Source organism: Mus caroli, unplaced genomic scaffold, assembly GCF_978045245.1.
Source record: "Mus caroli unplaced genomic scaffold, Mus_caroli_1 scaffold_18, whole genome shotgun sequence".
Taxonomy (NCBI): Eukaryota; Metazoa; Chordata; class Mammalia; order Rodentia; family Muridae; genus Mus; species Mus caroli.
In genome coordinates this window covers 20,176,317-20,202,773 of record NW_028227273.1, presented here as the reverse complement: position 1 = coordinate 20,202,773, position 26,457 = coordinate 20,176,317, and the positions used below count along the sequence as shown (strand labels likewise).

General features: G+C 42.8%; 1 protein-coding gene across 3 annotated transcripts in view; it reads left to right on the top strand.

The window, feature by feature from the left end:
* Positions 1 to 26,457, top strand: part of Ttc27 (tetratricopeptide repeat domain 27) — a 156,535-nt gene that overhangs the window by 36,643 nt on the left and 93,435 nt on the right. For all 3 annotated transcript variants that reach the window (XM_021186245.2, XM_021186244.3, XM_021186243.3), the window contains exons 10-12: positions 13,244 to 13,357; positions 20,571 to 20,666; positions 23,785 to 23,907. In XM_021186245.2, the coding sequence (XP_021041904.1) occupies positions 13,244 to 13,357; positions 20,571 to 20,666; positions 23,785 to 23,907 (333 nt within the window). The remainder of the gene's footprint in view (positions 1 to 13,243; positions 13,358 to 20,570; positions 20,667 to 23,784; positions 23,908 to 26,457) is intronic.

Here is a 26,457-nt window from a genome sequence, read left to right as displayed (position 1 = left end):
TCTTGGAGGCTTGGGTCTCCACTGACAACAGAGGTCAGCACTGACAGGGCAGATGACAGGAAATGTTCTCAGTGGGCTTTGTGGTGGGGTGAGCAGCGCTAATGCCATCATTTTGTGTTGGTCTCACGCACATTTGTGTATGTGTGTCCTCCCCAGTTCCTGTGAAACACTACACCAATCTCTTAACAGCACAGTTGTTGTGAGTGAGGGAAAGCTTCCCCCAGTCTTCAGGTTGTCTTTATCTGTTCTCATTTCTCTGTGGCATGAGGTACTTGCAAGCTTCTTAGCTGGTGGTTCTGATGTGGGCAGCTCATCTCTCTCCGTTTACAATGAAAGTAATGAATTCTACTTTCACACTTTACCCACGAGAACTGTGTGTCAGGCACATTCTCTGCTCTCTCTTCTCCTTTGGCTCTCCTCCCAGTCAGCACTCATCTCTTTGTGACTACAGAGACTCAAATGCCAGATCTAACTTTTCTAAGGAGACTTCTTTGTTATTTCGAGTAAATCTTTAATTTCTAAGAAGAACTGCAGTGTGCTGGGGCTATAATAGCTCAGTTGGTATAATGTTCCTCTAGTATGTATAAGCCTTAGGCTCAATTCCTGGTACTGCATAAACTGAGTGGTGCATGCCTGTGATCCCTAACTCTGCAGATGGAGTGATGAGGATCAGAAGTTAAAGGTCACACTTAAATATACAGTAAGTGAGGCCAGCCAGGGGACCATGAATCCTGTCTTCAAGAAAATCCAAACAGCCACCCCACCCCTCTTTCCATTCCCCTAGGAAAGACCTGTGGGGAACATGGGGACTGGGAGGGCCTCAGGGCTCCTTGAGGACTCTGGCCTCCGCACTGTCTCTTCCCCTTGTCTTGTCTCAACTGAAGCATGCACATACACCAGGGAAATTCAACTCTGTCCCCAGCAACTCTTCTCTTTATCCATCTGGCCTTCATCTACCTCTTTTTGTATCCGATTCCAAAGTCAGTAACATGGTGACTCGGGAGTGGCTTTTGACCTTCAGGATGAAGTTTATTTATATTGCTGTCCTTTTACATCAGTAGCTTTGCAACCACACTCAGTCAACCAAGGATTTAAAATATTTGAAAAAAAAAAAAGCGTATGTGATTAACGCATGTGCAGACCTTCTTGTCATTGTTCCCTAATAGCACAGAATAATACCAGGTTCTGTAGCAGTTACTTGGTTTTAGGCTTTATAGTAACAAGAGGTGACTTAAAGAACAAGGATATGTGTTGTATGCAGATACCAACCACTTCATGTGAGGGACTTCTTTGGTATTTCCTATGGCACTTGGAGCCAACTCTCACAGAATCTGAGGGACAGCGTATTCTGTGTAACTTCAGGTGTGTCTGAGACAAGATGGGTGGGCACTTTCAGGCCCTGTTCCACTCTGAGTGCTTACCTTGTCTCTGTGCCTCTTTTGGCTGGGGTCATTTTTGTTTATCAAGCCACCTAGCAGTCATCTTCCTTCAGTAGCTTTTTAATTTCCTAGCTTGGATGGCTGAGCTCGCATTTTGGTCCAGAGCAGGCTTCAGTGCATCAGTCCTGCTTGTTGCTCAGGACTAAGGATGTTATCCAGACCGAGAATGGGTGCAGTGGCCCAGCCCAGGCGTCGGGTTGACTTCCGTTCTGTGCCCACGCTGTTCTGCCTCTCTCCATAACTTAGGTAGCACTACACGACGGTAAGGAGAACCACAGTTCCCCATCTTCCTTCAGCTGAAAGCTTGCTCTCAAATGTACAGTGTACATAAACATGCTGCACAGTGAGGGAAAGCTGGGTTCTTAGCACTCAGGAGTACTAAGGACTCAGTACTGAGGAGCAGCAGCATCAGAGCAGACGTGTTTGGAACTGCCTGTGGACATGGAGAAGGGAGAGAGGCAAGACAGAGCAGCACTGCCTTGCTGGATGTCCCTTCCTGTGCTCTGGCGACCTGCCACTGAGACTATAAACTCTGGGGCATGATGTAAGAGCTATCCAATACACATTTTTTTCAATATAAGTTTTAATATCTTATAAAAGACTGGAAGTTATTGGGGGAAAGTGATCATGGGTATTTTGCACTTGGTAAATACACACATACTCAAGCGTGTGCGCACTCACTCACACCTGCACTTCGCTTTTTCAGGTAGAAAGTAGTTAGTTATGTGTCCCAGGCTAGCTTCACACTCAAACCCCAGCCTTAGCCTCCTTGCTTTGGGACACTCTTTAGTTTCTAGAAACTGAGGAGTTTTTTTTTTTTTAAACTAATTTTTTAAAAACTAAAATTAAAAAAAAACCTACCAATATTTATGGATGATTCTCAACTAAATAGTGGGCTTCTGTTGGCTCTGTATTTTACGGACTTTTACTGATCTAGTTAATGTTTTCTAAGATAATGATAAGATCTCTTTTTGTGGAGAAATTTTGCCAGTGTTTTCATGTTGGTGTGGCATGTGGAAATATATGTGAGATAATTTTTAAATTAAATTATTATTAAAATATTTTAATAAGCATACAAGCTGACAGGCTTCCTTATGACATTTTTGTACATCCTTGAAGCTTGTCCTGGAAGCCATTGCTCTCCTAGTTTAAGACAGTCATTGTGTAGTGCTGTTTTTGAGAAATCCTGTCTACACATTTTGGGAGTCATAGTGAAAATAACGTATATTGTTTTAGAAAACTATTTATGTTGTGTTGGCTCAATAATTTAAAATGAGCTGTGGAAGCTGCGTTATTTCCTTTCAGATGAGCCAAGTCAGTGACATTTGGAATGTTTTTAATTTCCTTTTATTGTTGAAAATAGGAACAATTTAGTTCATACAGGTGTTTCAGTTTTCATTGGCAAAAGTTTTGTTCAAGTGTGAATTGATACTGGCAGCTTGCCTTCCGTCTGTCTGCCTGTGGTTTCAGGGTCTACATGAAAGAAGGAAAAAGTCCTTTGAGAGTTTTACATTATATTTTATATTTTTTTCTGATAATGACCTACTCCCCTGCCTTCCTTTCTCCTCCTCTCAGTTTTCTTTGAGATGGAGTCTTTGTTTGGCTTTTGAAATAAGGCTTCAAATCAGGTCCTTGCTGTCCTGAAACTTACTGTCCTCAGTGTAGGATGGCTTTGAACTCCTGATCTACCTGCTTCCACCTCCCGTGTGCTGAGATTCCAGACAGAAGCCACTGCCCATCTTGAGATGGAGTTTTATTTTTTTAAAATGTTGATCCAGTTGATCTCAAATCCATATTATAATAGTCATTTTACTTTAGCTTTCTGAGTACAAATATTTACATAAATAACTATATTAGATATCAGTGGGTAAATACTCCAAATAAAAGTCAAAAGATTGCCCCAGTAGAAAAGGGGCAGAAATGCCAAAGATTAAGCTATGTATGGTTTCACATGTCCTTAATCCCAGCAGAGGCAGGAGGATCCCTGTGAGTTCAAGGGCAGCCTGGTCTACATTGTGATTTCCAGGACAGTCAGGGGTACATAGTGAGAGAAAAAAGTCAGAGGTTGTCCCAGTGGAAGCAAAGAAGAGATAGCTATAGCCCTGCTTCTAAGAAGAAAGGATTAGAAACTGTATGTAGCTGTGTACCACTGTCTAAACAGATCAAAGTACATGGTGAAGTTGAGTATATTTTAATATAGTGACCAATACTTTGCTAAAGAAGAGATTGTTATTTAGACATATGTATATGTAGATATATATATGTATATGTATAATTAAATATAGAAAAGATTTATGTATATGAGTCTAGCTGTCTTCAGACACACCAGAAGAGGACATCAGATCCCATTACAGATAACCATCTGTACATACACCATGTGCTTGCTGGGAATTGAACTCAGGACCTTTGGAAGAGCAGCCACTGCTCTTAACTACTGAGCCATCTCTCCAGTCCTCTATTTAGACCTATATAATTTAAAGCTATTTCACATATCAAAATAGATCTGCCTTTCAATATAGTTTTTTTTTTTTTTTTTTTGGTCACAAGTACAATACAAAATATTCAACCTATGTCATGTATTAAATGGAGACAGTTTTAGAATAGACATCCAGTGTGAAATTGTTCAGGGTTCACATTTATGATATTTATCATTTTTTTGTGAGGTAAAAATCAGACTGGTTTTTCTAAGAATTAAGAAAATGTGTTAGCTAGGCTTGGTGGGACATGCTTTTAATCCCGAACTCAGGAGACAGAGACAGGCAGATCTCTGAGTGAGCCAGCCTTGTCTACTGAGTGAGTTCCAGGACAGCCAGGGCTACACAGAGAAACCCTGTCTCTAGAAAACAAAAAGAGAGAGAAAGATGCTCTTCAGAGCTGCCGTTAGGGTACATTTTATCCTTGGCATTTAACACAGGCTATTGATGTTGAACATTGTTGAGTTTCCTTTCCTGACAGGAATGACCAGTAGGAAGATGGCCAAGATGAGTAAGTTCTGTGGGTAGGAGGCTTGAATATTAAACTAGTATAAATTAACTGATGTCCATGAAGTAAAGTGGTATTTTAATACATTAATAAATTCACCATTTTCAAGCAACTTCTTACATTAGTGGACATAAACAGCTAATTAGTATGATTTAATTATTTTAAATCTATAAATGCTTTTTTTTAGTAGAACCTATTTTAGAAGAACTTAGAATATATCACATATATTTATAAAACTATAAAAATATATGAATCCTTTGTACTATTTGCATAATTAATCAGAAGGGGGGAAATCTACATTGCACATAGCTAGTGATTCATTTTTGAGTTGAAGACCTGAACAGGTTCTCTGGGACATGTTCATATGGCCTCTATTGAATTATCTGCCTGCCTGCAGGTTTCATGCTTGTGTCTTGCCCTAGAACTCTGATCTCTGATATATCAGATATTTCTAGGGTCCTCTGTGCTTTTAGCAGCATCTTTCTTTTTGGAGATACTATGCTGTTGTCTTTAGTAGCATTGGAAATAGGAGGGAGCTAAGAAATAAAGGGGTATTACGAAGAGAAGGGGAATAAGCCAGATATTATAGGCCCTCAGTACTGGCAGTGTGGACAGTAAGGCACCCTGGGAGAACAGTTTTTATGACACTGCCAGACTCATGAGAGACAGGAGAAGTGCCTGATGTTCTCGATGACTTAAACATAGAGACCCATAGATACACAAGAACCTGGGAGCTAGAATCAAGGACTGAGGCCAGAGGGGCAGGCACCTGAAGCCTTTGCAGCAAGCACCTATGAGGGCTGGAGTCTCGGGGGTGGGGTGGGGTGCGGTAATGGCACTTTTAGAACTTTCCACTGAGCTAAGACCTTCAAGCAAGTCTGAAGTCACCTGAAATTCATGGTGCTGCCCAGCCTCTGGCTGCTAAACGCTTTCTTCTCCAGGGGAGAGCACTCCGGTTCCATATTAAAGTGTGCCACGAGCTCACGGGGTAAAGCGGAACGTGTAGAAGGGAAGGTGAGCACTCACTTGTGCCTGGCGTGCACAGCACTGGAAGCAGCCCACGGAAGCTCTAAAGCGTCTGATGGCCGGCAGCACAAGGTGTTTAAGGAAAAAAGGTGCAAGCATTTTCTGTGCCTTATTAGACTTCTATGGCTTTGGAAGGAAATTGTAACTTATAGAAATAATTTGAAAAGTAAGCAATAGAGTAACAGACTGATTAACTGCACCTTGTCACGTCACTAAGTGTGGCCGCAGGGAACTGCATCATAGTTATGCAGGACAGCCCATTCTTAGGATGCCTGAGTGAGGCTTTCTTCTGCAGCTGTGGACACATGCAGGGATATTTAATAGTTATGCATGTTTGTGATGGCCAGAAGCTGGAAGCAGGCTTTTATTGGCAGGAGGATAGATAGCTAAATTGTGGCTTGGCTGTGATTACAGTACATCATGTAATAGTAAGTTTACAGATGTGGCAAACTAGAAAGCTAGTCTTTGCTGCACACGTAAGTTTGCTCCATTTGCAAGTCTGTATGCAGGGTGGGAGAAATATGCTGGGAGAAGTAAAGGAGCAAGCCATGGCGCTCACCTTCATGAAATTTCTAATTTAACCCAGATCAAATACACTCAAAAATTACTTGCCAATACCAGGCAGTTTGAAGAGTATGCAAATTTATAGAATAGATAAATCACCTAGTTGCTGAGAAAATATTTAGAACTGAGCCATCAAACAAGGTTTTGTTCTCAAGGGAGGCTTTGAGGCTGGCCTTAAAGGGCAGATATGGGTTGATGGTGCCATATGTTGGCAGCAGAGGGTGGGAACTGTAAGTTCAAGGACAGCCCTTAGGCCACATTGGCAGCTCATCGAGGGCAGCAGGCGGGCTGAAAGGAAGAGTGGGCCAGGACAGACTTGAAGTGTTCCCACAGCAGAGATGGAGGTTTGGACTGCTGTTCCCCTTTCCCTGGGAATAATTTACTGCTTAACCTAGGAATTTTAAACTTACTGTCTTTTGGTACTAGCTTAAAATGAATACTCTTTTAAGTAGATCATTTAAAGCGGGGTGATAATTCTGCTTTTCATAGCATTTCTTTGTTCTTTGCTCCCACGGTCAGCCTGACCTGTGTGGGCAGCATCCCTTTTGGTGTAGCGTGGCCAAATAATCTTGGGCCCAGCAAGGAGAGCTCAGAGCTTTGATTTACCTGTGGAAAAAGCAGCTGTCTGAAAGCTCCTTTGTGTCCAAAGGACACACTGCCTGTCTGTTGAATAAAGATCTTAGTGACCTTTGAAGATTATTCAAAATGTGCCGTTAGAAGAGTAAAAAGGAAATTTGTTTTTATATTCCAGACTCTCTCTGATGGTGTTAAAATTCTTGTTGCTTGTCTGAGACATGAGAGGAGTATTGCAGGTGGTAGGAAATTGTTAGCTGAATAAAATAAGTATACGTGCGTCCTATACACAGTGAATCATCATCACCATCGTCATCTTGGTTTGGGATATATTGCTGGGAAGAGACACCATGACCCAAGCAACTCTTATAAAAGAAAACATTTAATTGGGGCTGGCTTACAGTTTCAGAGCCCATTATCATCATGATGGGACGCATGGCAGTGTGCAGACAGACTTGATGCTGGAATAGCCAAGAGTTCTACATCTTGATGCAAAGGCACCAAGGAGGATACTGGGCAGAACTTGAGCATAGGAGGAGACCTCAAAGCACACCCACTCAGTGACACACTTCTTTCAACAAGGCCATACCTCCTAATAGTGCCACTTACCATGGATTGAGCATTCAAACAGATGAGTCTAGGGGGCCAAACATATTCAAACTACCACAATCATCACCATCATCATCATCATTTGTGTGCATGTATGGGGTGTGTGTGTGTGTGTGTGTGTGTGTGCGGGCGTGTGTGCACACGCGTGTGCACATCTGTGCATGTGTCAGCTTGGAGTCAGAGGACAACCGTAAGGAGACATTTCTCTCTCTCCACTATGGGTCCTGGAGACTTAAGGCTGAGACTCTCACAGAGGTCTCTCTTCCTTGAGCTTTCTCTCCTGCCTCTTACTGATTTCATTTGTGGAGTCTGCACTTCGGCTCTGTGGCATGCCTCACTGGGAGTAAGCACTCTCAGGTAGCAGAGATCCCCCCGTCATCTGTGGTGAATGCTCTCTTCTGTTCTCAGGGTATCTTTGTATACTTCTTGTCAAAGATTGTTGACATGAATTTGTTGCTTCATTTATAAACCATAGTCACTAGGATTTGATCCTTAGCATTTACCCTACGAAACCAAAAAACCAAAACCCAAGCAAAATACATTGGAAACACAAATACAAGAGAGTACTAGCATTTACTTCAATATTCACAAAAATAAAAATATTAAGAACTTATGAAAAATAATACACATGCTAAAGCCTGCTGGTCCAATAAATCACTTTTTGAAGATTTTGGTCAGTGTAAATTGAGAATGAGAGAGCATGTGTCTTAAAATAGCATGCATGTATTACTCCCATGTAAGTGGTTTCTGTATCCTTTTTATAAACAAAAGTGGTGGAAATCTCAACTTAATTTTTTCTAAAAGTGAGGTTTGTTAGATACAAAATTGCTCAATGTGTTTGAGACCACATTTGGACTTTGAGTAGTAATTTAATGTGGTGGTATATTATCAGACTGCTAGAGGGAGGCTTATTTTTACACTCCTGTCTTTCTCCAAGATGACATTTGCAGCTGCTCGATACCAAGAGCTGCCTTATGTACCAAGAGTGGCCAGGTCACAGGAACGAGAAGTAATGCTGCTTCCTCAGCCTTAGAAGAGGGAGGGAATGGGAGCTGGCGTTTAATGGTATAGATTCGAGTGGCACATGAGAGAAATCCTGGAGATTGCACAAAAAGGGAATGTTAAAGTGAATACACTGGACATTTCTGAACTGTGGTTTTTGTTTTTTGCTTTGTTTTTAGATTTATTTATTTATTTTATTTAAGTACACTGTAGCTGTCTTCAGACACCCTAGAAGAGGGCATCAAATCTCATTACGGATGGTTGTGAATCACCATGTGATTGTTGGGATTTGAACTCAGGACTTTCAGAAGAGCAGTTTGTACTTTTAACTGCTGAGCCATCTCTCCAGCCCGAGCTGTGTGTTTAAAAGCTGATTTGGTGATGAATTTTATGTTCTGTGTATTTTTTTTTTTTTTTTTTTTTTTGATTTTTGAGACAGGGTTTCTCTGTATAGCCCTGGCTGTCCTGGAACTCACTTTGTAGACCAGGCTGGCCTCGAACTCAGAAATCCGCCTGTCTCTGCCTCCCGAGTGCTGGGATTAAAGGCGTGCGCCACCACGCCTGGCGTATTTTTTTTTTTTTTTACCATAATGTTAAAACGCGAAAAGAAGAGAAGATGCTATTTGTAATAGTGCCAATCTCTATCATATTTCTAGAAATTATATTTACCAAAATATTGATAAGATCTCAGTAAAATCTGTAGAACATTCTGAGAAATTAATGAGGACCTGAATACCAGGAGACGCACGTTTGTTCATGGGTGATTCAGTATTTAACCTTTCCAGCCTCTGCAAACCAGCCTGCTTTGGTCAGTGCAGCTCCTGACAAAATTCCAGCTGTTCGATTTTGCTGTTTTTGCTATTTTGTTCTTTTAGATGTGTGCGGTAGACCTAAGGGGGCCTTTTAAAAAGCTGATTTTCAGTTCATACAGAAAGACAAAGGTGAAGAATTTCTTAGGCAGTCAGGAAGAGAGCTGGAAGACCCGTACTGGGTAAAGCAGCACACGAGGCAGTGCTGATGAGAGTGTGGCGCTTGAGTGGCAGCTGGAGCCCCAGCAGCCAGCCCTGAGAAGTGAAGTCTTCCTGCCTCCACCCAGAACCAGACTGATAGAGAACTCGGGGTGGGGTGAGGCCAAGGAACGTGGGTTCCATCACACCCTCTGGTTGTTTTTATGCACTTGAAAGCCTGGGAAACCTTGAAATAAGATATTTGGACACAGGCAGATGGATAGAAAGCTGCCAGTGGGGCAGAGCCGTCCGGATGTGGCTCATCAGATTTATGGCAGAGCAGGTATTGCAGCACAGTAGACTTTCCAGGCAGTGGCCCCTGGTAATTTATGTTCATATGGAGAACAGGGATCTAACCCCCAGTTCATGCTGCATAAAAAAATCAATTCAGACAGATCTATTATATAAAAATAGAAGGCTAAACAGTAAAGCCAGAGAAGTTAAACACTGGAGCTCTTAGGGGACTTGAGCAGGCTAATAAAGTTCCAAGCATAAGAATGTAAACTGGACTATAATAGTAACGAGCATTTGTTCATAGAAGGGCTGATCCCCAGCTTCAAGCATGATAGTGTAAGCTACCGAGCTGGAGCGCAGCCTGAGTCTTTTCTTGTGGGCATCTGAGCAAGCGTTTCTCAGTATTTCCTGCCACCTCCATTGAACAGTAAAGAACTGTGAGGTAGTCAGTAAATATGGAATCTAAAGTAATTGAATTTAACTTCAAGGTACAAGGAGCTAAAGTTCAGCATAGGCAAGCATGTGCTCAAGGCGTCCCTGGGATCTTGGAAGTGGGATTAGCATAAAGTCAGCTACGTTCCCTCCATTGCCCCTTCTGTGAATATGACGTATTAGTCTTTGATTCCATTTATTCACGGGTGCATAAGCCATGGCTGGAAAAGTAGCGGGGCTCAGGCTAGTTTAGGGAAGAATTTGTTTTTGAGATAAAGGCTCTCATGTAACTCAGGCTGACCTTGAACTTGGTCTGTAGCTGAAAATGGCCTTGAACGCCTGAGCCTCTGTTTCCTCCTAAGTGCTAGGATTACAGAGTTGTGTGCTGGTTCTCTTGGTCTGTGTGGTACTGGAGCTCAAACTCCAGTATCACGGATGCTGGGCCAGCACTCTACCAACTTGTCTCTTTACAAAGGAGCTTTATTTATTTGGAACCTTTTGATAAGTCATCTACCACAGAACAAATGGAATTTTATAAAAATAACTTTTTTTTTTCTTTTTTAAATACCTGAAAGCATTCTCAGATCAATTCCTATCATCATTTAGGTGAGAAAAATTAGGTCTCAAAGTGGTGGCCATCTTTCTCAAGGGAGCTGTTGGCAGGACTTGCCGGGTCGCTGGTGAAGCTTCTTGCCCTGTCTGTATGACGTGCTGGTTGGTGTGCTAATCATGCCGGGCTTGCTAATGCACCGTAGTGTTGAGATTTGGTTGGTATGTATACCTGTCACATGTAGAAGACACTCACAGTTAGCTAGTGTCCTGATTCTATGGGTTTTAGAATTCTTTGGTCCCCTTTCCTACCATCTTCCCTGAGCCCCAGGTATAGAGGTAGGTAGTCTTTTAGATGTCCCAGTTGGGGCTGGTTTCTCCATGATCATTTATTCTCTGCATTTTGGTGTGTTCTGGGTCTCTGTACTAGCCTCTTCTCCTGCAAAAGTGAAGCCTGTCTGGTGAGCATGAGAGCTACACTTGTCAGTGAGTATGAGGATAAGTTCTAGAGCGCAGTTAGAAGCTCTGTTGGTTTAGAGAATGACACTAGTAGGTTCTCTAGGGTCTATGACCTCTCTAGGTACACGTAGTTGGCTGGATTTACAGTACCAGACATGAATGAATTCCTACCTGATGACTGGGCTATAGTTTTACGTACACCACCATTGCTAAATTACACCTGTGTATACTCGGCCCTCTGCCATAACCCATCTGTCCCTTTACTCTTCCATGTGTACCTCTTGTGTGCCAGGCAGGCTGCAGGGCACAGGTGAGTCACATAACTCCAGTTCTTCTCTGAACCAAACTGGTGCAGCACCGGAGACTCCCCATGTGAAAGCGGAGTCGAGTAGACAAGGCCATCCAGAATTGCTGACAAGGAGCTGTTAAGTTGAGGCTAATCCAGACGTAGACGTTGGGGGTGGGTCATGATTTCTAAGGTCCTCAGTAGAGTGGGATTACAAGCAGGGATTCCATTGGGATCTAGTGAAGACAGAGTCACTACTGTTCACCACAGGCTTGATTTTTAAGCTGTGGATATTCCTACCTGTGCTGAGGCAGTGGGCCGTTCTCACTGTTGGTCTTGATTGCAGATGTATAAATCTAATTCCCTGCACAAGGCAGTAGCACATGAGTGAAGAGTGCTTTCTTTTCTTCCCTAGTGCTGCATGTTGTCTTACCCCACGGCTGCGTCTCCTGCAGCACGGTGACTATAGCGGGCGGGCGTTTCCTCAGAGAGCAGTCACCTTCCGTGGCGTTCTTACCTGGCCCATTCTTTTCTCCAAGCCTTTAAAATATCTATTTGTCAGATGGCATTTTGTTTTCAGCGTTTAATGGGAATATTTTTTTCTTGACAGCCACATCAGAGTTCAAGGCAGACCTCCTGTTGTCTCACCTGTGAGGGAACAGTCTGATTTGGTTGCTGGGAAATCTTATAAAATGGGAGAGTTGTTTGGGACAAAATACTACTATCAGCTTCTGTAGTAATCTTCATTTTCTTAACTGTACAGAGATTGGTCTAGATTAAGGGTTAGAATTCAGGTGTCTTGAAACTAGAAAGGGGACCCTGAGAACGGAGGCAGAGATCTTTAGCGAGGGAGAAGGGCTGATGAGACCCATGTGTTAAGACATAGAATGGAGACTCTCTTTGGGAAGGAAGGGAGGCAACTAGAGGAGGCCGGGGCCATCGGGTAGAACAGTGGGGCAGCAACCAAAGAGAATAAACTGTAATTACACTCATGTGTGGAAACACTGTGGTGAAACCTATTCTTTGTATGTTAACCTAAAAAGTTAGGGTTTCCGTTATATACGTGTATGAGAAGAAGTAAAGGCAAAGCCACCCCCGGTGAGTGGCCAATGAGGCAGGAAAGTGAGGGACGCAGGTGAGTCGAGCTGGGCAGGAACCATGAGGAGCTCTAAGGACTTTGGTGTCATTAATGAACATTGTGAGTTGTAGATAAATTTGCCTAGAGACAAACTTGTGTTATTTTAATCTAGTAGTTCTTCAAATTGGCTGTGCGTAAGCTTTACCTATGGAATACTTTAAAAAAATATATGGATGCCCACCCAGATCCCCTCCTCTTGGCAGTGTATTTACTTTTACAGTTGTAAAGGCTTCCCAGGTGCTCCTAATGAGGAGGGAGACTGTGGAGGGCTAACTGGATTCTGAGTAGGGTGCTTCACACGCCTTCTAGAGACGAGCGAATGCTTGTTTGGACACAGCGGTGAAGGACGGCATCAACTCTCAGACAGAGAAACAAGCCCCTTGGTTTGGAATGAGCGTTTGTGAAGGTTTCTCAGGGGATGACCACTCAGGGACAGTTGTGCGTTCCCCATCGCTGTCTAAGAGACTGTGAAGTGTGCCCATTATGCCAAGCGGCCTCCGGTTGCCACCGTACACTTGGTGTCCCTCACAACCTTTACTTTGTGTTTTAGCACTGCTGGTCCTATTTAAAGTTTCTGCCTGAGTTCTGTTTAATGACAGGCATGGCTTTCTCTGGGTTCGGTTTCAGTATGTGCACATTCTAACTTTCATTGGAGGTGAGTTTTTCTTAGAATGCTCCTGTCAGGAAAGCATTCTGCTCAAAGTTAGGGCCTCTAACATTCAGGACTCCCTACTTTAACCACAGCTAAAAGGATTCGCCTACATTAAAATTAATGTCCTATATATAAGTTGAAAAAGAGAAGAGCCCTTTGTCTGTCTGTCTGCTTAGGGGCTCAATCTGCATTTTGCTGCATTTCGCTGCATTGTGATTTTGGGGGTGGGTACCTCTGAGAGCCGCCTCTCTGGCTGACACCTTTTCTCTGCTCTCTCCTCTTTTCCATCAGTGTTTACTTTCACAACCAAAGTTCTGGGCCATTCAGACGTCAGCCTTAATCCTCCGGACAAAACTTGAAAGAGGAAGCACGCGGCGAGTGGAGCGGGCCATGAGGCAGACCCAGGTAACGTGGTGGCACCCCACCCCCTCTGTTGCTGGAACGCGTGCTTACAGATGGCACTTGCGAGACAGGATGCCTGTATTCCACTAAAATTTTTTGTTATTTAGATTCCAGGTTTTAGAATTTGGACACAAAGCACAGCTTTGCCACTTTTGTTGGTAGCTCTCTCACCTTAGCAGTTAACCTCTGTAATCCCGAATCTTGTCATGTATCCATGCTGGCCTCACACTCACTGCAGCCAAGAATGAACTCCTGGGCTTCGGCTATCCCTTCTTTGGTGTGAGAGGACGAGAGCGTTCTCTGAGTGGGGTGTGGAGCTAAAAGGCCAGAGGTGTTTGTAACTCTGCTGCAGGGCCTGCTTACTTCCTCATCTTCTCGTCTGTGCCACCTTACCTAGAGAGCTGTGTGTGTCTGCTCGAGGAACGCAGAGTTGTCATTTCTGCCTCTGCAGGGCACTGCTTCAGGAGAAACTGTTTTTATTTCCTCAGCTCCCAGGCCCTGTGACAGGGTGATGCTGTGGTCTGTCTAATTTGCTGTTTTTGTTGAGCCACTTAGCTCATGCTCTGAACTTTTGCCAGTTCCTCTGATTCACAGTGTAGTGCTTCGGTGTTTGTTGAAATTATTACATCTCCCAAGAGTAAGGAAATGATTTAACATAACAAATGTATATATAAAACAATGGTTTTTGTAAAGAATGTTTTAATTTTTGTAAAAATTGGTGACCTTCCAACACTAGTGCTAAATGATGAGCTGTTAAAGTTGGGGGGGGCAGTGAGGGGACGGTGAGGGGCTCAGAAGGGCTCTGAGGAGAGCTCAGGGCATGTCCTATTCCTGTTAGAAGAAATGCGGTGTGCTGGAGTCAGGCGGCTTGCTCGGATTTGTCTGGCCGGTTATTGGCAGTTTGTATGTTATAAGCAGTTATACTGGGGGCTCCAATGACAGGGCCTAAATCATAGTGCACCTTGAAGTGACAGATGCCAGGATGTAGAAAGAAGAAAATGTAGCATCATATATGAAGGTAAACAGCCAAAGAGAATTACAAACTTAGGACAAGCTATTAAAAACACTCCATCCCATGAAATCTTCTAGGCTGAGTTCTGTAACTGTTACTGCCTGTTCAGGTTAAGAGAGTATGTGAGGATCAAGACAGTGCTTGTGGAAATCCCGTTCACTGTAATGCTGTGGGTTTTAGCTGAGTATATTAAAGTGGAATCACAGTTGTCAGTAGCTGGTGGTCTGAATAAGAATGACCCTCACAGGCTCATGTATTTGAACACTTAGTCTCCGTGGAATGGCACTATTTGAAATGATTTGAAGGATTAAGAGGTATGGCTTTACTGGAGCAAATATGTCGCTGGGACTGAACTTTGATGTTTCAAAGCCCAGGTCAAGCGCAGAGTCTCTTCCTCTGCCTTCAGATTAGGATGTAGTAGTTGTCAGCTGCTGCTTCAGCGTCTGCATGTGTGCGGCCATGCTTCCTGCCATGATAGTAATGGGCTAACCTCTGAAAGTGTAAGCCAGCTGCCAGTCAGTGCTTTCTTTTATAGGAGCTGCCTCAGTCATGGTTCTCACTGCTATAGAACACTGACTAAGACAGTAGTCAGACTCTACTGTTTTGAAAAACTAAAGTATAGCCTTTGCTATCATTCTTCAGCTTTTTCTTCCTCATGAGAATAGATTTTTTTTGGGGGGGAATATTTCTTACCTATTTTTGTTTCTTCTTTTGAAAACTTTATTCAGATCCCAATTTTTTCTGTTTTACGAATAGGTCGTTTGCTCTTTTAAGTTTGGGGTGTTTGGTTCTTGTTTTTGTTCTGCTTTGTTTTCCATATTCTGGGTATTAACTCTCTGTCAGATGACGGCTGGCAGAGTCTCTCCCTCTCTGTGGGTTTCCTCTTTGCTCACCTGATTGCTTCTTATTGGTGCAGAAGAATTTTAGTTTTATGAGGTCCCATTTGTTAATTGTTGGCCTCAATTCCTGGGCGATTGGGGTCCTATTCAGAAAATCCTTTCCAGTACCTATATAGGGTATGCCTTTGTTTTCCTCTAGCAGTTTCAGGTTGCATATTTAGATCTCTGGTCCATCTTGAGTTAGTTTTTGTACAAAGTGGTAGATGCAGGCTAATTTCACTCTTCATGTAGGTGTCCGTTTCTCTCAGCACCATTTGTTGAAGATGTTGCCTTTTCTCCAGTGTTTTGGCATCTTTGTCCAGTATTGGATGGTTGTAGTTCTAGGTACTCATGCGTGGGTCTTCAGTCCTGTTCCATCCAGCTTAATGTGGTGATGACAGTACATGAAAACAAAATTCCTTTACAGTCTCTCAGAAACGTTGAAGATTCAAAGGAGCTTGAAGTCAGAGTTTTAAGAGTGCTGACCCAGGGTGTGGCTAAGGAAGTGGGTACCCGTGTGGCTCCCCAGGCTCCCCTGTTGGTTTGCCTTCACTGTGGAAGCATGAAGGGGGCTCCAGCTCTTCCAGCAACAGCAGCGGAACAAGTCCTGATTTCCGTGTTATGGATTTGAGTGCAGTGAAGAGTGGGCAAGCACAGTTCTCAGTGTTCCTCCAGCAAGAGGCTGCTTTTCACTTCGCAGTCTGCTCATTGTCCAAGAAGAGATGATACAAGGCTTAGAAGAAGTTGTCCAGCCACTCGCCTGCACCCTAGTCTTGGGATTTTTACCTGACTTTCTATTTCTCACAGGTGCCATCCTATAATTATTATGTAATACTGGCTTAACGTAGGTTTAAGGATGCTGTTGGAACTTGGTAGATTTTAGTTGTAATTCTCCTTCCCACAGAGACTTTCATTTTCCTTGGGAGTCTGAGTGGCAGTCTACTTGATTGCTCGATTTGTAAATCACAGTTAAGTTCAGGCTCCTGTCAAAGAGAAGAAAGCTGTTTCACCTGACTGTTGATATATTTGGTTAAGTACATTCTTTCAGATTTTAAAAATAAGTTCTATCCTGCTTATACAAAGATTGCACAGCAAATCAAATCAAAGGTGATCTGGCATGTGATCAGTCAGACCTTTTAGATTATCAGCTAGTCTCTATTGGCTCTTCAGAAAGTCCAGACACTTTGATATCCTTCTAGTGAGAATGGATTGCTTTCAGTGACAGGGGAGGCCCTTTGGGTCAGCTCTGCTTCTTTGAAGATGTGTGCCCATACACTCAGATGCAAGCACATAAAGTTTAAATTATACCAGACCTGGTGCAGAATTGCCTCATGAACTAAATCATTCTCTGTGCTAACTTTAAGTTTTAGTTTTGATCTTCTGTAGGGTTTTCTGGGAAATTCTTTACTGAAAACAGCACCAAAAGGGGAGACACACCTTTGATTCTGCAGCTTCATTCACTCTGACCCACGAGACTGCAGCTCCTGGAGATTGGGCATTGTTCTGATTGGTGGGTGCCTGGGACTCCATCTATACCATGACTTTGCTTTTAGAAGGAGTTTAGGAGAAATGTCCTTAAAAGGAAGTAATCAAAATGAAAATAAGCAGGTGCAGTGGTGTGTATCTGTAGCCCAGCATTTGGGAAGGCTGACAGGAGGATGCTGAAAAGTTTGAGATCTGCTGGGTTACCTGTGGTTTGTGGGGAGGCCCCACTTTTGGACACCTGGTTTTGCTCCCAGTGAATATACGTGATACTTGAGATTAGTAACTGGTACCAACAACCAGTGTATCTTAAGTGTCTGATGGGACTGAGTGGGTAAGAGCACTTGTTGCTCTTGCAGACGACCCTGCTGCCATTCCTTGCACCCACGTGGTGGCTCACAACCATCTGCAATCCCATTTCCATGGAATCTGATGCCCTGAGCTCTGCAGGCAAGAGGCACACAAGTGGGACCCATGGAAGGCAAAACAGTAAATAAAGCTACAGAAATGAAGAGAGATTTAAAACAACCATAAAGCTACCAAAGCTTTCATGAGATTTGCTGAAGGGGCAAGAACTACTTTTAAAATCCTTTCATAGGTGAATGCCCTGAGGTTAAATGATCCTTTTTTTGTGGGTAGACCTGGAAGAGAATTCAGGTCATTGGTAATGTCAGCTCTGCTTTTCCTATTGACGGAGCCTGTGAGGATTCCAGTTTGTTTGAATATGGTAGAATTATCTCAAAACTTTATAAAAATTAATTAACTTGCTCGGAAAATCTAGTAACCCACTATTGCCAGCTAGGGCCCTTGCCTCAGAGATGCCACACCCACCCCGTGTAATACCACCAGCTGGAGATTTAAGTGTGCAAACTCATGAGCTGTTGGAGGATATTTCACCTCAAACAATGGCAGGATTTGTTAGGATATATTAGTAAATTAGCAAATCAAAAAAAGTACTCGGAACTCAGTGGAGGGACTAGCACTTGTGCCTCCACCCTTTTTGTCTGTTAGCTTAATGTTCTTAGTTTTAGTGGTAGCTAAATGCTACTCAGCCGATTGTCAGGCTTACGAGAGCAAGAAGTCTATTCTGTGCAGGAAGAAGGTACTCGGGTGCCAGATGAGTCTTTATTACAAGTGGGGCCAGTTCAGCTCTTACAGGGAACGCACACGAGTGGTTCTCAGCCTGTGCAGCGGTGACATGTCAGGACTTTACATTCATAACAGCAGCAGCATTACAAATAATTTTATGGTTGGGTCACCACAACATGAGGAACTGCATTAAAGGGTCTCAGCATCAGGAAGGTTGAGGAGCCCTGTGTAGACGTTTGACTCTATTCTATTTGGTGGTCTTTGCTGCTTCAGAGAGCATCAAGTCCATCAGACACAGATGCCCATCCAGAAGTATCTGAATGCACAAAGCATTGATTATTAATAAACCATGAGCTGCTTACCGAGTAGTTCATGGTACCTCATCATATCATCAAACAGCATGGATTTTGTTGTAACTGGTAACTTGTATATGCTACGTTTAGATTTAAGGTTTATTAAGTTAAAAACTATTTTTTTTTCCTTTTTGAAAAAGTGGTATGTTGGTTTAAAAAAAAAACCAAACCCTTTCTTTTGACATGAAGGAATTCAGTGATCTTTATTTATGTATTGTGGCCATATGTCTTCAGCCGGAAGTCGTACTTCTTTACTCTCCTTCCCTTCCTCCCTCCCTCCCTCCCTCCCTCTGCCCCTCAGTGAAACGGCCTGGGTAGAGGCAAGCAACCCTTTTGCTATTAAGTTTCTATGAAGCAAGGCCAGGAGGCTTTGTCCAAGATATTTGAGGAGTGTGCTTATGTCTCAATTTGTTCTGACTGACTGTGATTGAAGAGAATCTAGGGCTGTCCAAGACGTGATGTGAATTACTGCATTTGTTCTGACACGTGAACTCATTCTGTGAGACATGGAACTAACGAGTGGATGTCCTCCCTAGCACGCTGCAGAGAGCCACGGTTTCAAAGTTGTGGTGCCTGTGCCATACCTTCCTGTTCTCGTTATCTCTAATGAAATACCTCACAAAGGCAGCTCTCCAGGTTTCAGAGATGTTAGTTCATTGTGGCAGGGAAGGTGTAGTGAGAACAACTCAGACTGTGTTGGTGGGAGCTTCAGGGAGCATGGCTATTGTCATTGGCCAGCCAAGAAGCAGAGAGCCCTAAGATCAGAATTAAAGGCAGATAGACCTTTCAAGAAGTTGCTCCCATTGTGCTGCCTGCTAGCACTCTTGGCCCAAAGGTTCTGCAACCTCTCCATACTGTACACCACAGCTGGGGACCAAATGCTCAAACGCATCAGCCTTAGGGGGACATTTCATATCAAATCACGGCAGGATTTTGTCAGGATGCTTTAGATTCCTGTCCTTATCTTCCTTCTGAGGAGGTTCATTATTGATTCTCAAATTTATTTTTAAATTTTAAATTTAATTTTGTAAAAATTGCAACAACTTGAAAGAAGACACAGGTATAATACAGCAATACTTCCATATGCTAATGTGAGCCATCGTTGTTGCATGGTGCTCTGCCGTCTTCAAACAGCTTTGTGTGTTAGAGTCAGAAAGTTAAGAAAGGTATGTTAAGCCCAGTATGGTGACACATGCCTTTAGTCCTGTTACTAAGAGACAGAGGCAGGTGGCAGGTGGATCTATATGACTTCAAGGCCAGTCTGGTCTATAGAGCAAGCTCTAGAAAAGCCAGGGCTACACAGAGAAACCCTGCCCTCCCCCCCCCCCAATAAAAAAAGAAAGAAAGAAAAAAAAAGACATTACCAATAACTTGATCGTTGCGGGAAAAAAAATCACAGTAATTCACATTTGAAAGTCTGATACCAAGAGTGGAGGAGTTGCTCATGCCTTTAATCCCAGCACTCAGGAGGTAGAGACAGAAGGATGTTTGAGGTCCAGGACAGTCAGGGCTATACAGAGAAACCCCATCTTGAGGTCTTCCCCTAACCCCCAAAAGAAAGTCTGATACTAGAAAAAGCCTGTAGAGTACAAACCTAATGAAGACTGTGGTCATGGAGCTGCTGTCCATGTGTCTAGGATTCAAACTATGTGTGTATTCAAGGCGACATTTTGTGTGTGAACTTTGGATGGCCAGGCACTTGATTACTTTCTGTACCGTGCCAGCTTTTGACTCTGCACTTGGCCTGGGTTCCTGCTTTCAAAGAGCCATCGTGGTCATCTCATCTGCTGCTTGCTGCAGTCTGTGGGAGCTGCTTTTCATTACCAGGTTGGGAATTTCAGGACATGTAGGAATTCCTCAGTTACACAGCTTGCAGCTGCCCCATTGCACCGTACGGATGGTCTTGCGTGAGTGGATGCCCACCCTTACATCTCTTGCTGAAGAATGAGAAAATACTTGTTTGTAATTGGATAGACCTGCCTTTCCTCATTACTTAATTCCCGAGGGGGGAAAAACCCGGATTGTTCATATAGTCACTCTGTCATTGATGCAGGAGAGTGACATTGTCAAAATGTCATTATGTTGGAGATAAATACAGTAGAGGACAATTTTCTTAGAGAAAATGAAAATTTTTTAGTAATAATGCTAGTTCTTTGAAAGAGTTATTATAAGAAATTTTAGTTAAAAATTTTCCTGGTACTATTTAAATGTCCATATTTATAGATGTATTGATTAAATTTCAAGTTTTTAAAATACTTAAAAGAAACTTCATACATCTCTAACCTTAACAAAATGACTTAAATTCTTTGTTATTTATATGTGCATTTGAGTAACTTCATAATAAGAACTTGTTTACATTAAAAATTATGCATACAGATTATGATTATTATATATATTCTTAGGCTCTTGCAGACCAATTTGAAGATAAAACCACATCTGTACTGGAACGTCTGAAGATTTTCTATTGTTGTCAAGTACCCCCTCACTGGGCTGTTCAGGTACTTCTGTTTGTCTTTGATAGGAAAAATAACCTAAGTTAGAAAAGAAAATACATCAGAAAGGGATGACTTAAATGTATTTTTGAATTTTAAAAGTTTTTCAGTGAAATTAATAAAAGCAGTAGCTATCCAGAGGGAGAGAATGGGAGGAAGGAGGGAGAGAGAGTGTTAGTAGCTAGGGGGCGGGGCGCGGAGTTAGCTAAGGAGAGAGAGAGAGAGAGAGAGCGAGAGAGAGAGAGAGAGAGAGAGAGAGAGAGAGAGAGAGAGAGAGAGAGAGAGCGTGTGTTAGCTAAGGAAAAAGTATTAGCTAGGGAAAGAGGAAGAGAGAGTTAGCTAAGGAAAGAGAGGAATGTTAGCTTAGGAGTGTGATAGCTAAGGTAAGAGGGTGTGTTAGCTAAGATGAGAGAGTGTGTTAGCTAAGGAGAGAGAGAGAGAGAGAGAGAGAGAGCACTCAGGAAAGAGAGAGAGTATTAGCTAAGGAGAGAGAGAAAGTGCATTAACTAAAAAAAGAATGGCTTTGACCTCTCAGGAGATTTGTTTGCCTGCTTTTATTATTTCCAAAAGGACATTTTACATTAGCTTTTTAAAGAGTTACTTTTATTTTTTTATTATGTATGAGTGTGTGAGTGTATGTCTGTGGTTGTATAAGTATGAGAATATGAGTTTAAGTTTGTGAGTGATTGTGTGTATGTGTGTACATGCTCTGTGTGTGCAGGTGACCATGGTGGACAGAAGATAGTGTCCTGGAACTGGAGTTGCAAGTGGTTGTGAGCCATTGACATGAGTCAGAGAACTGAACTTGGAAGTATTCGTAATTGCAGAACTATCTCTTGAGCCCTGACATTTTATATTTAAATATCTTTAGGGACTTTATTCCAAACAATAAACCTTTGAGCCTTTTAATGATGTTGTTTCCAAAAAAAAAAAAAAAAAAAAAAAACCAAACCAAAACTAAAAACCAAAACAAAACCAAAGCATTTATTTGGCCCTTTATGTTTTGAGATATGCCTGACTGTTTTTCTCCTCCCAGGGAGCAAGGGTAGCTCCTTAAGTCACACTGAGCTGGTGCGTGGCCCTTCTTCCCATGCTCCTCCTGGATTCTAGATATGCTCCCCATAAAACTGAGCCCCAGAGCAGTGATCTTTGTACATGAACTGGCTCCCAGTGTCTTGATATTTAGTATACTTTACGTTTTCTTACCCTCTCCCCAACCCCCTACACACATATTTAAGACTGAGTCTTACTATGTAGCCCTGCAATCCTGAAACTCACAGAGTTCTGCCTGCCTTCCAAGCACTGGGATTAATGGCACACTTAGCAGGATGCATACATGTTGTACTGCAGTTTCCACATTACCTTATTTTATCACACCAATTTTATAAATTGTTCTAGATTTTATAGATGAGGCACTGTGGTACAGAAGAAATAATGTTAGTCAGAGGTTTCTCCATGATTTAGTGACTTGCCATTTTAACCAGCTTCCTGACCTATCACTTGTGTATTATAGACACAGGTAGACCTGTAGAATTTGAAAAGCTGCCTACTGTCCAGTGGCCCAGAAGTCTTGTTATGAGAATATTTAGAGGACTTAGAATCTTAAACTAGGCTAATTCCTTATTACACTTTGGAAGCCACCTTCTATATTGAACAAAACACAGGTAGTAAAACGTTCTGCCCTAACTCTGAGGAGCAGCTTCTTCATCCAGGAGGCGGGAACAGCTGAAACCTTTGGTGCACAAGAGCCCAGTCTGTGCCATTAATGAAGTGTTTGTCCTGTGTGGTTTGTGGTTGGTCAGCAGTTGAGATTCTGAGCTGTTGCTATAAGAAAACATGTCTGTTGGATGTGTAGCTTCCGCTCTTTGGTTGTGAGCCTGAGCCCTCACTCCAGCTTTGTAGCTGTTTCTGTAGACCATTAGGAAACCCGAATGCTGTCAGCATAGAATTTAGATGATTGTCTCCTTAGGAAGGAAGCTGTGGTTTTAGAGTCCTTAGGCAGTTGAGGAAATGTAGGTCCTTTTCCATTAAATTAAGTAGCCCTTTTCTGCTTTCATCTTAGTAGCTAGCTATATCTTTGTATATTATTTGAAAGATAAGTGCCAAAAACAAAGCCTTTACCACTGGCCAACCACATACCATCCTGAGTTTCTTCACGTTTGAATTAAACATACTCAAGTACTTCCTGCATGAGCAGCAAATTGTGTCGCTGCTCCTGTAACCTGTATCTTATTCAAGGCTGTGGAGTTGCCAAATGCTCCTATATTTTGTGGTACACAGAAATACTGTTAAGCCCTGTCCGCTTTTCTTTTTGAGACAAAGTCTCAATATATATCCCTGGCTATCCTGGAACTCAATATATAGACCAGGTGGGCCTTCAACACACAGAGATCCACCTGTGTCTGCCTCCCAGTATTGAGATTAAATATGTAAGCCTCATGCCTAAGCTGCCATTAGCTTCTTAATTCTTGACTGTGACAAAGAGCAGTAAAGAGATCTTCAACAGAGAAAGCAACACAGTGCTCACTTACTCACTGGCACCATCTCCTTTATGTCACCTAATATGTGGTCCATGCCCGTAGGAGGGCCACTTAAAACACAGTCTGTTCATTGTTGAATTTTACTGGCCCTAGCCTAACCTGCTTATTGTGATCTCTCGGGAACGGTGACCTTAAGTGACTCGATCGCTAGAATGTGTCTAGAATAAGCAGGAGTGCTGGAGACAGCCAGAGATGTCCTCATGCTAGGCAGAGAGCTTTATGCTGTCTGTGTTGCTCCTGTGGAGCTTCAAACCCTGATTTATGGGACATGACCTCCATAAATCAGAGGTTCTCATGGACAGAATCTTTAGACAAGAAGGAAATAATTGATGTGGTTTTCTGAGTTCTGGGTCTGAGTATTTTGATCAGTTTCTGTTTTGTTTTTAGTATTTCATCCCCTGTAAAAAAGCTTACTGAAGCAATAGACGTGGTTCTCACAAATTCCTAGATAGTAGAGGTTGAGTTCCATAGGAGATTAACATACTACAGTACATGGCCCTTTAAAAGGCAGGTTGTAGATGCTGGAAGGTAAAAGGGATTTGCTTCACTGCAAGAAATGTGATGATTCGCTCCTGTTTTTCCAGCGCCAGCTCGCAGGTTTGCTGTTTGAGTTGGGATGCACCTCCTCAGCCCTGCAGATATTTGAGAAGCTGGAGATGTGGGAGGATGTGGTCATCTGCCACGAGAGGGCTGGGCGGCACGGGAAGGTAGGTGACTGACGGCCATGCCTGTGGTGGTGAGCGCCTGTTGCTCTTTAGAAAGACCCTTCTCATAACATCTGCTTACATTCCTTGTTTGACTTCAGACTTTTTAGTGTTTTCTCTGATTTATGTTGCACAACATATTTTCTGTGTTCATAAAAGCAGCCTGGAGTTGCTATGATATTTGGCATTTAAGAAAGAATAATAAAAACTTTGAAGGCACTGCACATTTTGATTAGTTTTCCTATTGTTTCTTCTATAGCACAGCTTTGAAGTAAAATATGAGTAATTTATTTTAATTATCTTTGGGGTACCTGGTGATCAGAGGTGTAGACATGAGAGAGACTGTAGTGGCTGTTCTTGGTTGTCAACTTGACTATATTTGGAATGAACTACAATCCAGAATTGGAAGGCTCACCAGTGACCCTTATCTGGAGGCTTGGAGATCCTTATCTGGATCTTGGTATGGAGATCTTGAGACATAGTGGCTATGGATTCCAGAAGATTAAATCTCCGAGTTTAAGGAGATTTAATCTGGGCTACACCTTTCATCTGGGATTAAAGGTGTGGTGGAACACACCTTTAATCTGGGCTACACCTTCTGCTGGAGACAATATAAGGACACTGGAAGAAGGGAGTCTAGCTCTTGCTCCTTCGCCTGCTTGCTGTGTGAGACTGAGTAACTGCTAGATCCTTGGACTTCCATTCACAGCTGCGACTGAACCATTGTTGGGAATTGGGCTGCCGACTGTAAGTCATCAATAAATTCTTTTACTATATAGAGACTATCCATAAGTTCTGTGACTCTAGAGAACCCTGACTAATACAGAATTTGGTACCAGGAGTGGTTCTAGAGTAACAGAAGTACAAGGATGAATCTTTTAAAATACTGGAATTGGCTTGTTGAGTCACCAGCACTTTCAACTACTGAAACCTCTCCAGATTCTCTCCCTCCTGGGAGCTCAGAGAATTTTGAAGACCCATGGTTGAAACTATATTTCAAACTTAAAGAAGCTAATGCCCTTGATTTTCTTAATGAATTAGGTGATTCAGTGCACAAAGCTTTCTACAAGATGGGGAAAAAATCAGAAAATGATTTTACTGGCTGGCTGCTCTTAGTATCTGGGGAAAAAATGATGAATGAAAGGAAGGAGTTGTGTGATAAAATCGAAAGGCTCCAGACACAAGTAAACGATCTAAAAGTTGCTAAGTGTGTCCTTGAAGAGAATCTTCTCTCTTGCAGCAATAGAGCTCAAGTTGCAGAAAATCAAACTGAAACCCTCATTGTAAGGTTGGCTGAACTACAGCGAAAATTTAAGTCTCAGCCTCAGAATGTGTCGACAGTTAAAGTAAGGGCACTAATTGGCAAAGAATGGGATCCTATAACTTGGGATGGGGATGTGTGGGAAGACCATGTTGAAGCTGAGAATTTTGAATCTTCAGATTCTCAAGGGTTTGCCCCACCTGAGGAAGTAGTACCCTCAGCCCCACCCCTTGAAATAATGCCTTCCCCACATGAGGAAATTAATTTTGCAGAGTCTGATAAACCAGCAATGACTTTCACTACTGATATTTCTCAAGGCCCACCAATAGTTTCTTCTAGACCTGTAACCAGACTCAAAGCAAAACAGGCTCCTAGAGAGGAGGAGTTCAATAATCAAGTGGATAAGATGACCCGTTCTGTGGACAGTCAGCCTCTCTCCCCAGCCATCCCTGTCATTGCTCAATGGGCACATGAACAAAGTGGCCATGGTGGTCGAGATGGAGGTTATGCTTGGGCTCAGCAACACGGGCTTCCACTCACCAAGGCTGACCTGGCTACAGCTGCTGCTGATTGCCAGATCTGCCAACAGCAGAAACCAACACTGAGCCCCAGATATGGCACCATTCCTCGAGGTGACCAGCCAGCAACCTGGTGGCAGGTTGACTACATTGGACCACTTCCTTCGTGGAAAGGACAGCGTTTTGTTCTTACTGGAGTAGATACTTATTCTGGTTATGGATTTGCCTTTCCTGCACGTAAGGCCTCTGCTAAAACCACCATTCATGGGCTGACAGAATGCCTTATCTATCGTCATGGTATTCCACACAGTATTGCTTCTGACCAAGGAACTCATTTCACAGCCAGAGAAGTACGACAGTGGGCCCACGATCATGGAATTCACTGGTCTTACCACGTTCCCCATCATCCTGAAGCAGCTGGCCTGATAGAAAGATGGAATGGCCTTTTGAAGACACAGTTACAGCGCCAATTAGGTGGTAACAGCTTGGAAGGCTGGGGTAGAGTTCTTCAGAAGGCAGTATATGCTTTGAATCAGCGCTCCATATATGGTACAGTTTCACCCATAGCCAGGATTCATGGGTCCAGGAATCAAGGGGTGGAAAAGGGAATAGTTCCACTTACTATCACTCCTAGTGACCCTCTAGGAAAATTTTTGCTTCCTGTCCCCATAACTCTAGGTTCTGCTGGCTTAGAAGTTTTAGCTCCAGAGAGGGGAGTGCTCCTACCAGGAGCTACAACAAACATTCCATTGAATTGGAAGCTCAGACTTCCCC